This window comes from Sinocyclocheilus anshuiensis, unplaced genomic scaffold (assembly GCF_001515605.1).
Source record: "Sinocyclocheilus anshuiensis isolate Anshui unplaced genomic scaffold, SAMN03320099.WGS_v1.1 scaffold304, whole genome shotgun sequence".
Taxonomy (NCBI): Eukaryota; Metazoa; Chordata; class Actinopteri; order Cypriniformes; family Cyprinidae; genus Sinocyclocheilus; species Sinocyclocheilus anshuiensis.
The window spans coordinates 151,203-163,730 of NW_015555737.1; the positions used below are offsets into that span (position 1 = coordinate 151,203).

General features: G+C 34.8%; 1 protein-coding gene across 2 annotated transcripts in view; it reads right to left on the reverse strand.

The window, feature by feature from the left end:
• LOC107673141 (transmembrane and TPR repeat-containing protein 2-like) overlaps window positions 1-12,528 on the reverse strand; it is a 121,219-nt gene that overhangs the window by 25,484 nt on the left and 83,207 nt on the right. For both annotated transcript variants that reach the window (XM_016466630.1, XM_016466628.1), the window contains exons 3-7: window positions 10,382-11,207; window positions 7,622-7,736; window positions 6,380-6,465; window positions 4,427-4,611; window positions 4,001-4,079 (exon numbers count right to left, since the gene is read on the reverse strand). In XM_016466630.1, the coding sequence (XP_016322116.1) occupies window positions 4,001-4,079; window positions 4,427-4,611; window positions 6,380-6,465; window positions 7,622-7,736; window positions 10,382-11,207 (1,291 nt within the window). The remainder of the gene's footprint in view (window positions 1-4,000; window positions 4,080-4,426; window positions 4,612-6,379; window positions 6,466-7,621; window positions 7,737-10,381; window positions 11,208-12,528) is intronic.

Here is a 12,528-nt window from a genome sequence, read left to right on the forward strand (position 1 = left end):
AAAAAGACTGAAATGCTATGGCAGAGCTATCTTTTCCATTTGTAGAACATTTCAGTTATACCGGCCTTACTAAAAAGTACAGAATTTTACATCAGTGAATAAATAAAAATTAGAAAAAAAAAAAAAAAAAAAATTTTTTTTTAAAAAAAAAAAAAAAAAAAAAAAAAAAAAAGAAGAGTTTGTCCATATCCCTTGAATGGTTGCCCACCCTGTCATATTGGGGAATCCGCCCCTTTAAGAAAAGGCCATCCCCTTTAGTGATATCAAGACAACAGATTTTTTTGTCTCTTCAGTGGCGGGAATTTCAATGGCTGAGGTGAGTTTTCAAAAGTTGGTGACTTTTCAGTTGACAAATTTTCTTCGTATGAGTTTGCTTACTTGCTTTTCCAAGGCTTAACATGTCTACCCTGTCAGCATAAAATATGCCAGAAGTGATTAGAATACAGTATTTTCAAAATATGTAACTTTAAATATACCAAATTCTATTCAACAACCAGACTAACTATTCAGCTAGTCACAGTTTGTTGTAAGCTAATATGCTAATTGAAGCTCAAAATGTCCACCCTGTCCGCCACTTAGACTCGATAGGGTGGATATACACATGACAGGGTGGACACAGCATTCATTTGTAGTCAATATTGCTAAAATCTAAAATGAATGGGGAGGGGTATATCAATGTGATTGAGGATGTAATTATATTATTTTTTATTTTTTTTTTTTTCAAAGTTGAATAAATGTTTCATTGTCATATTTTGTCATGCTTTGTGTGTTCTGCATTATGTGTCCACCCCGTCATGTGCTGGTCCACCCTGTCATCTTGATATTTTACAATATGTTTCTCAGCTAATATGTTTCAATAGTACTTGAGTGTCTACTATTTATGACATGACAAAGCGAATGGGATTTTTGAGTATTGTGAGGGTTGAAAAGCATATGGTGATATTGACCCATGTATACTACTCTAAAAATACTGTCCTCCGGTCTTCAGCTCAGCAATTCAAAGCCATGCCTGTCCCAGTGCCAACCCTACTCTTATAAATCCAGACGTAAAAGCTGACTCCTCATGACACGAGTATAAACACACACTCCTATCCTTTAAACATCATCTAATACCTCAGCCAGCCTCCAGCTCCCCACCCACCTGCAATAACACACACGCTCCTCTCACACAGATTATTACAGAAGAACCTATCACAGCTACTTCACTGAGATAACACAGCCTAAACAATGTTAATGTAATGTAATTAGAGCTTAAATAACATAAGCAGAGCATATGTGACTACACTGGGGCTTCACATGACCCGCCAGTCTCAATACACGTCTGTCCACACCAATGTCAAATATAGGACACGTGGGTCATTAAAACAGCCTAAAGTCAAATAACGCTGGAATTTTCAGCTATTATTTTAAAGATAAAAAAATGACATACTGCAGATGGCTCACTAATGACAGCTGGGAATGATGATGTCACACAAAACTCTCGCCATGTTTGTAAATTAACAAGAATATTGCTTTGGAAACACAGATTTTGAAGAAATACAGAAAACTCTGACTCATTAAGCGAATCTTAAACAAACACAATTCCTCATTCGTCACACATTTGTTCTGCGCAATAGAAAAACATTGTTTCTGAAGAGTCCTAACAGTAAGAGTATGATCATGAATTTAGCAATGAAAAAAAATTATACACTACTGTAATACTTTTATTCAGCAATGCACTAAAGTGATCAAAAGTTACAGTAAAGACATTTATAATGTTACAAAAGATTTTGATTTTAAATAAATTCTATTCTTTTGAATGTTCTATTTCTCAAAGAATCCAGAAAAACAATGTTTCTTGAGCATCAAATCAGCATATTATAATGATTTCTGAAGGATCATGTGGCTAATGGCTGCTGAAAATTCAACTTTGCATCATAAAGGAATAAATTACATTATAATATACATTAAAATGGTTTTATTTTATGATCAAATAAATGCAGCCTTGGTAAGATAGTTCTTACAAAAACATAAAAAAAACAAAAACTCCTACCAACCCCAAATTTGAATGGTAGTGTACAAAACATCCACATGCTGGTATATTTAGCAATTTAAAAGGATTGTTTAACAGATACAGTCTGACCTCCTCAGTCAAGCTGTATTTGGCTCAGTTGGTCAGAGGAGACAGCTGTCGATTTTGGCTGTTAGAATGAGCTCAATACAGTTGAAACAGTGACAACAAACAAAAGAACACAAACCCGAAAAATTAACAACAAATGAGCTTGGAAAGAAATGAACATGGGGAAACGAAAAAAAAGAATTACAGAAAAATAGTTAAGAGATAATTGTGAGAAAATGAGATGGGAGGGAAAGGCTGAAAGCTGTGGGTTGGTAAATGTGTTGCATAAGATATTAAAATCTAACAGTTTGCTCCCATGCTCTAAATAAAACAGAACGATTCTCACGCTCTCTGTATTGTACAAAGCCTCTAACTTATCTTGTTTGTGAAGCTGTTGACTCGATCTGACAAAATCGATTCTACATAGATCAAAAGAATGCAATGGAAGTGGGTTCATCAGAAAAGGCACCATTACAATTACAGACCCACTGGTGAGACAAGATAAAAACAATACGGATTTACAGTACGTAAGGAATAATGTACAGTAAAGTCAGTCATTATTGCAAAATAAGACTGACAGTGAGGTCTTTTATCACCCTGAAGGGGTTCATTTTGCAATAATGGCCTGCTGACTGTACACGATCCCACTTATTACACAACTGCTTACCAAATAAATATATAGACATAAAATATTGATTTCAGTTTAAATTATTTTATGATCGTGTAGACCGCTTAACTAGCTTATCTTGTAGATTTTACTATCTTGTAGAGAGCTTAAAGTCTCTGCTAAGAAAAACAGTCCATTACATCACAGAAAACAATCAGCCTAGAAACAACACAAACACTGCAACAATATTAAATTAAAGTGTCCCTATTATGGATTTTTTAAAATTACCTTTCATGCAGTGTGTAATACAGCTCTAAGTGAATGAAAACATCCTGCAAAGTTTTAAATCTGAAAGTGCACCGTGTATAAAGTTATTGTCTCTCAAATGAAAGAGTCGACTCTGAATCATTGAAACGAGTCGTTTTTAAAACGAACGAATTGACGTCAACATGAAACATTAGCATATTGCCCGCCTACTTGTTGGTCTTTTCCAGTTGGTCTGAATGAAAATGCAAATTCATTCTTTGCCACTAGGTGCGGCTTTTGGAGCGGTAAAAATAGCTGTTTTTCCCTGGTAACGGCTGTAAACAAAGCAGCACTGCGCTCACAAACGATGCTTTATCAGGCATTACAGGCATGATGAAATGAAAACGAGACCAATCGACCAATCACCGCAGATTAGCGTCACGCAAAGGAGGGGTTTGGAAAAATGAATCGTTGAGCGAATCGTTTGGGAGTCGTTGAGCAAGTAAGGTCAAAATAAATGCATATTATAAGACAATGAAAGTGTTTTTTGATCTTGCATGAATGTCAACCTGTTGTTGGGGACTCCCAAAACCAAAATATGAACCTTTCATAACCCATAATAGGGGCACTTTAAATTATTTTTATTTTGAATGATTTCTAATTTTTATTTTTGAAAGAAATTAATAGCTTTATTCATCAAGGATGTATTAAATTGATCAAAAGTGACTGTAAAAACACGTCACTTTACAAAAAAAAGTCTATTTCCAATAAATGTTTTTCTTTTGAACTTTCTATTCATCAAAGAATCTTGAAAAACTGCATCACAGTTTCCACAAAAATAATAAGCAACACTAATGTTTTCAACACTGATGATAATAATGTGAAATGTTTTTTGAGCTCTAAATCAGTATATTAAAATGATTTCTGAAGGATCATTTGACACTGAAGACTGGAGAAAAGGAGCAATGGCTTTTTTTTATTTTTTATTACAGTTATACAAAATTATATCTGACTCTGGAACAAAGCATTCTAGACAGCGTCAAACTTACCCATCATATTATAAAGGCTCTGTGGGGCAAACTGCCTGGGCATCTTCTGTATCGCTTCTTTATATACAGATATGGCCTCCTAAAAACAGAATACACCATTAATTCATAAAAAGCCACAATTGTAAGCATAAAAAAGTACTCCGACTAATAGTCTATTCATTCCAAGCCTTAATTTTCACAAACAAAACAAGCCAATTAAATCAAGTTCAAGAGTCTGAAATATAACATTTTGATGATCGTTCTTTTCACTTTATATATTTCCTGGGAAACCAATTTGAAAACGGTCAGAAATTACACATTTCATGGTTAAAGCATTGGTCTGAAAAGTTGTGGTGTGAAAACTGATTTTTATACTTTCGTAACCTCAGATTTGGTGTGTACAGAATTGAAATCTAAAGGCTTTAACTGTGCTGGAGAGCGTCTCACCTCCTGATGGCCCTGCTCATGAAGAAGCTTTCCCAGGTTATACAGGCAGCTGGTGACTGAGCTCTTATGTGCATGAGGATCCTTCAGGTTTTCATCTGGGATATCGGCACAAGTGACAAAAGTGCGCTTGGCCTCTTCTAGACGGCCCTGGTTCATCAGGACAATCCCTGTGTTCAAGTAGGCGGCTGAAAGAGAGAGGAAAGGGTGTATATCAGTGCAAAAGGTAATGAGGCTTATTGAGGCTCAGAGAAAGACCTCCACTGGGGCTGCAGGAATGAACTAGTTGATTTATGAAGATCAGCGGCCTTGCGGTCTAGTCGATAAGGTGCCAATACATATTCACTATCCACCCGGCCAGAATCAAATCTAAATCAGCAGGGGAATATCCACTCCAGCTGCAGGCTCAATTCTGATGCTCTTAATAGACCATGCATACACACAGAACCACAGATTTAAATTAGTTTATATCACAGGACGGGACAATCTATCAGGACTCCTGCAGCAGGGACTAGTAGACATCCATCCCTCTCCTCAGAGCTGCAATATGTGCGTGCTCTGATCTCAAACTATTACAGATCTCTTACAGATGTCTCACACACATTAAATTGGGAGGAAATGCTACTGCACTAAAGTGGCATATGAGGAAAGTAGCGAGTGAGGAGATATTTTTGCTCTGAAATTCAGGGGTGAATTCTTTAAACTTTTGCACCAATGCAAAAACATGACTTTAATCATAATTCTTTATTTAATGGGTTATTATTACTGTTTTATGTATTGAATACAAATGTTATTTTCTTATTCTTTTCAATTTATTTTATTCTTTTATTTTTTTCTACTGTTTATATATTATTCTATAATATTTGTATGTTTTTGGTACTGTGTTTTGTGCCACTTTTATGCTTTTTCATTTTGATATTTAATATTAAAACATTAATAGTAAAATATGTACACTATATAAATGTATGCATATATGTCAAAAGTTTGGAATAATTTAAATAATTTTTAATGTTTTTGAAAGAAGTCTCTTATGCTCACCAAGGCTATCATTTAATGTACAGTACCAGTAAAAACAGTAAAAGAAATATTAGTAAAACAGTAAAAGTGTGACATTATTACAATTTAAAATATCTGTTTTCTATTTTAATATACTTTAATTATAATGTACTTTATTACTATGATGGCAAAGCCAAATTTTCAGCAGCCATTACTTCAGTATTCAGCGTTACATAATCCTGCAGAAGTCATTCTAATATGCTAATTCGCCAGTGAATTTAGTATTAAAAATATTTAGTAATATTTATATTCAACTCTTTTGTATTATTAAAAATGTATCTCCTACAAAATGTGGTAGATTTGACCCTAAACCATCCTTATTATACACTGGCTGACCAGCTAGTTGATTCTGAATGACTTACACAGAATGTTTTACAGAATGTCCTTTTGTAAAGCAAAATTTGACTTAAAAATCCCCAGACCCCACTGCACACATCATGATAATTGTCTCCCTGGGCAAATCTAGTCATTCAAGCAGAGTAGCAATAATTTCCTCCCATGACACTAAAAACAACATGGGAAATTCTATGAGAAACCTTAAAACGGCCAAAAATAGCACATGCATTTCATTTGGATAAGAGGCAAGCATATGCATCCACACTGGGCCAAATAGTATAAAAGGATTTTGGCCTGGATTCTTTTTTTCTGTTGAAATCGAATCAAACGTCAATCATTCCTTGACAAGAGTGGAAACAGAGTGAGTGTGTAGGCCTGTGAATCATCATTATTTCTTTAATGCTGGACTTAGTTTGAGCACACACACACACACACACACACACACACACACACACACACACACACACTGAGAGAACCACACAGACCTTTTAATTTGTAGTTGCCTGGACACAGTGAAGACTGAGGCGGCTTGAAATTGTTCATAAAAAGAGGAGCTGTACTTACAAGCCAGCGTTGGCCTGCTCCCAATGGCCAGCTTATAGTAGTTGAGGGCCTCTGAGAATCTGTTGTTTTCCTGGAGCAACAGACCCCTGCAATCCAAAAGGAAGGAAAAATGAGAACATGAACAATTACAAAGTATGGGTAACACAATTAATTCAAATTAACAAAAAAAGGAAAAAGACAAAAAACAAACCATTAAATTAATTTCATTTATATCAAAAAAATTTTCAGTGATATTTAATTAAGTTAAATAACTATGAAATCGACTTCCAGAGAATGAAAACAAACCCAAAGCCCGGAGCTTGTACTAAGATTACAAAGGCTAGTGGCAAGAAAAAATTTATTTCCCAAATGCCCTGTAAGATTTTTTTTAAATCAACTGGGCATATTTTAAATTGATGGACTAGCAACCTAAAACAAAGTCAAACCTGTTATTTTTTTCAGAAAAATATGCAGTAAGAGACAAAAAAAAAAACTCCACGCACTTAAAATAATTTAGTAATAAAATAAAATGATAATTATTATATTCACTCCATTTGCATTCAACTGTTCAATATATATAACTTTTGAAATCAACTTCCAGAGAACGAAAACAAACTAAAAGCCCTGTGGTTTGTACTAATTTTACAGAAGCCTAATGGAGAAAAAAAAAGGTTTCCCTGTAAGAATTATTCAGCAGGAACAAATGAACAGGAATGAAAACATTTTTTAAACAGGTAAAATTAGAAATTAGAATATAATAGTTTTAAATTATTAACAATTGAAATTTACTTTATGATTTCAATGCTAATTATTATTACAATTAATATAATGTTATTCATTGAAAAAGCATATGCAGGAAAACATCCCATGTATGACGTAGTGTGCAAAATCTATCACTCTAAACTCACTCACTGGGTACGCTCTTGTTGAAAAAATTAGATGCATCGAGAATCATTTTGTAATCACATCACAACTCCCTGAATTAAAATCAAATCTGATTGTGAGGTGCGCCTAAGGATTCCCATCCCCACTGCTTAAATGGATAACTGAGAACAGCCCAAACGTGTGCGGTATATGAATTATGTATGAAGTGCCTTCATGCCCTGACTGTGGGGGTTAATGTGTCTAGTGGGTCCCTGACACCGTCCTCTGGAAGGCTGATGAATCTGGGGACAGTCATAGTCTGGCCTCTCAGGAGATTTCCTCAGCTTTACAAGGACAGATCAATAAAGTCAGCTGTTAGGAGGAAGTTCGCTCACTCACAGGTTATACAACATGTCAGCCATGTTCCTCCGGTAGTACAGAGCGTTCCTGTAGGCTCGCTCGGCCTCCACCACCTTTCCCTGGTTCTTGAGAACGTTTCCCAAGTTACCCCAAGCTGAGAAAGAAGAATAAAAAAAATAAAATTCAGAAAATACAAGAAATCTAGGAACATCTAAAAATTAGATTTTAAAAGATATCTATATATTAGGGCTGTCAGTTTAACATATTAACTTAATTAATTAGTTATGAAAAAATAACGCGATTAAAATATTTTAACGCAGTTAACGCACTGGCCCCGCCCCCAGACCTGTGTGCAAATGTGATTTTATACAACAGTTCAGTAAATAAGAAGTTAATATTGTGTTATATTTTAAATACAATATTGTGTTTTTGTTCAATTTTGCCAACGAAAATATTATCTACACAGCCACAGCAGAATTGCTGTGCATCTCCGAGCAACACAGGGTGTTTAGTTTCTGAATGAATCTGTCTTTTGAACAAATCATCAATGATTCAAAGAACCATTCATAGAGAGCCGTTTACTAAATTCCTGAATGAATCAGCTGTTTGAACGAATCGACTCAAAAGACATTTACCGCCACCTGCTGGTAGTTTTAGTTTCTTCTCTAGAGTATCATTTCATTTATAAAAAAAAAATAAATAAAATAAAAAAATAAAAAACATTTAAGGGATAGTTCACAAAAAAAAATCCTGTCATCATTTACTCACCCTTGTTTCAAACCTGAATGACTTACTTTCTTTTGCACAACAAAAAATAAGTAATTTTGAAGACTGTTGGTAACTAATCTGTTTTGGTCACCAGTGAATTTCATTGCATTGATGTTTCTCAAATTATCTTCTTTTATGTTCCATACTTTATGTTAGGCCATTGTAGCCTAAACATTTAAACCCAATAAAAGCTTTAAATTATCTTTTGGGGGTATTTTCACAGCCAAATTTAGTTTGCGATTAATTTGATTAATTAATCGCAGCACCCATTGATTAATTAGATTAAAAAATTGTAATCGACTGACAGCCCTAATATATATATATATATATATATATATAAACTTAACTTAAAACAGTTGTGCTCTGATTTTCATTTGGTCTGATTTTGTATTGTTTATAAAAATGGATGATTTTTTAAAAGGCAAATTGTACCAGGTAGTCACAATATCCACAACATTCTATTTCTGGTAAACCAAATATGTAAATTGTGTGTCATTTTTTGTTACATTATTGGCATCTTTGATATGGTCTCCAGAATGTTTTCATCAAATTTCACAATGTTGCATTTTGGTTGGTTAGGTTGCATCATAGCGCAACAATGTGAAACTTTGCAAACGTTTTGCGCGTACAAGTCACATAGTAAACTGGATACAGAATCTGAAATTCATAAAGGCTTATGAGAGGTACAAGCAAGGAAAAAAAAGTAAATTACATTATAATAATGCAATTTTAGATGCTACTCATGCATAGTATCTGTGCCATGAAAGGGGCGAAAATACCACAGCCTGTAAAATTGGATCACCGAAGGTAATTACAAAGTCATATTGATGCAGTCTGGCTTGATAAATGATTTAAATTAAATTGTGACAATCAATTTGAGAGATTTAACAAATGAAGATAACTAGCTGTCGTTAATAGATGGAATTCAATCAGAGAGGATGATAATTTAACAGTTCAGTGGCTCTGCTCCATACACAAAATGAATTTGATGCATGAATCCATGTGACTGATAAACTGGGGGAAATTCTAATGATTCTAATGCATTAAATCATCATTTTGTGCTTACAATTAATTAAGCAATATTCGCTGTGCTAATGGAACTTAGTACTTAAAAAGGAATTTGTGATTTTGTTTTTTATGCCAGTGCACACTTTGTAAATGTCAATATCACTTATCTAAAAATGATCCAAGTAAATGTTTTAGATTTAAATTTAAATATTTGAGCCATAGACCAAAAATGAGTACAGAAATGAAGAGAGGCTGAGGAAACTTGATACATAAACCCTCAAACTAGGGATGTTAATTTTATCCTTTCTAATTTAATTAATTTCTAATTTAAAATAATCTTGACGGTTAACGGTTAATAATCAGTTAACGAGCGTCGGTTGTCGGTTAGGAAAAATAACCGAAATGAACATCCCTACCTCAAACCTCAAAACTTTTCATGATGAGCAACTTCCATGTTTGGTTTGCAGCAGCATTTGTGGGGAAATAAATGATTGCAACACATCCTGCTGTCACCCTTAAGTTAAGTAATACTTAACATCGCCTAGTTGTAGTGTAGATTAATTGGAATATGACTTTGGGTAACTAAATATTACAATATGGCTGCATAAACAAGAATTACACTCCCAATATCTTGCAGGGTTTTATAGTTAACTAAAACCAGAAACTAACATTTTGTTACCTGTAATGAAAACGTTAACTGAAATAAAATATTAAATAAATATAAGATAAAAAAAATATACAAAATGACAAAGCACAAATTTACTAAAACTTAAAATTAAATGAAAAAGTACAAAACTGAAAACATTCAAAATATTACTAAAAACTAAAATATTATTTAAATTATACTAAAATAACACTGGAAAATAGGTAGACATGTCATTCAATACAGGGGAGGAAGAATCTCCTGAATTACTTGGACTATGTTAAATGGTATAAGTATCTGAAATAAGCACAAATGTCAGGGCATGTAAAATTATCTCAAGGGCCCCAAAATCTCCTCAGACCCCAGAGGGTTGAAATTACCTTTAGCAGGGTTCACAGATATCCCTGACTTGTATAGCATCTCCTCATTCTGCCAGTCACGGTTCCTCAACACTGTCTTAATACCAAAAAGAAGGACCAGGGCTGCTGAGCAGCCTAGCACCAAAGTTCTGGAGGACTTCCTCCTCAATCTGACATATAAAGCTCTCATCCCCACTGCTACCAACAGGCAGAAGCCCATACTAGGGATGTACAGTACTCGCTCCGCCACCACGAAGCCTACGTAGAAGAACAGGTTGGTGGCAGGGATGAAGGGAATGGCCAGCAGACCCAATGAGAAGACCACCAAACTCTCTGTGGTGGGCAAAGACGATGAATAGTGTTTTGCAGTACCATTTGTTCCATTCATCTGCACTGAGTTTGAGTAAAAAGTTGAGTGTTCATAATCAGAGCTACAACTGTGTCCGTTTGTGGACTTCCCGTTTGCTACATGATGTGCTTTCCCATTGGTCTCCTTGCTTTTGGTTGGGTAATGGCAAAGCCCGAACCATGCCAGCGCTAGAAGCGAGGTGTAGAAGGCCACGGTGTGGAGGTTTCGCCAATCTGCAAGGCTCCGCACAAGAGGCAGAGCATCCATTGACCAATCAAAACTTAGCATGTCAGGGCACAGGAGGAGCCAAACGTTCATTGCAGGGAGAAAAAAGAATGTTAGCGTCCTAGTTAGGAAACAAGGACAGTCTGCTGCAGGGTTGTCCGAGTTGGAGAAGTTCGGAGGTTTGTTTCCCATCCAGTAAAGACGGCAAGCCAAAAGGATGACACCCCAGAAGCCCAGCAGAAAAACGCTCAACAGCAAGTGCAGGTTCTTCTTCTGAGAAACAAACACAGAGAAAAACAACATTGATCAAAAGACAAAATTACTGGGATTTCAAAGAGGATACAGCAGAATCAAACATATTCAAATTCATAAAATAAATTAGGCTGGGCAAATCCAACCTACTGTACATCATACAAAAAGGGAACTTGATTTCATTTAGAAAAAAAAAGATAGAAAAAACATTTAGAAAAAACATAATATAGCCATAACATAATATACATAATATAAACCAAAAATAAATAAATAAATAAAATCAAACAAACAAAACTATCAAAAACAAAGACAAACAAAACTCAAAAAAGCAAAGCAAAAGTAAAGAAAACCAAACAAAATGACAATGAACCACAAACAAAAACAAAACAAAATGAAACAGCAAAGCAAAGCAAAACAAATAAAAGCAAAGCAAAGCAAAACAAATCAAAGTGAAGCAAAGCAAAACAAAACAAAACAAAATTAAAACCAAAACAAACTAAAACATTTTCAGCAGCATTGCAGTTTGGGCTGATTTTGTATTGATTTTGTATTTTTTTTAATTTTTTTTTACAAATTAATGACATTTTAAGGAAAACATACAAGGGAGGCTTTTTCTGAGAAACAAAACCAGGGAAAACAACATGAGAACAAAAACTGACTGGAATATTTCAAAAAGGATATGGCAGTATCTTTTTTGTTTCTGTATGACTTTAGGTTTTTCAAATCCTTGTGCTTACATCTGGACCAGGTTTTATTACAATACCAAAAAATTCCAACTGCATTAAATATTAAATAAAAAACAGTAAGTAAATTGAGACCGGAAAAATAAACACTGGAGCACAATCTGGAACACAAGCAGCTTTCATGAGCAATTTGTTGGAGTCTTAAGAGTTGTTCAATACATACTGTACCACATGCACGTACTACAGTTTCATTGTGACATCAAACCTTGCGAGGCCTGTGATGGTTAACGAGAATCAGCCCTTTGCATCTCCAGTCACTGCAAACAATTTAAACTCTTGGCCAAATGTAGACACACATTTTCCACATTTTTCAGAGAGGCCAGAATAATAAACGTAGCGTCACTGACTGCTGGTCAGCTTGACGTCACAACACAAGGCAGCGCCGCATTCATCTCTGTCTCATACAGCCGGCTTTTACAGATTTTATAAAATAAACCAGATATGGCCTCATAAAGGTGCCAATCCATCATACTGCAGCGCTGATATTAAACACTCCAGCATGAAAATTATTTGAGTATTTATGGAGTGTTTGAATATTTTACACGTTAAGTAAAAGGAGGGAATATTGACCAGTTGCTGGTAGAGCAGCTGCAAAGTTC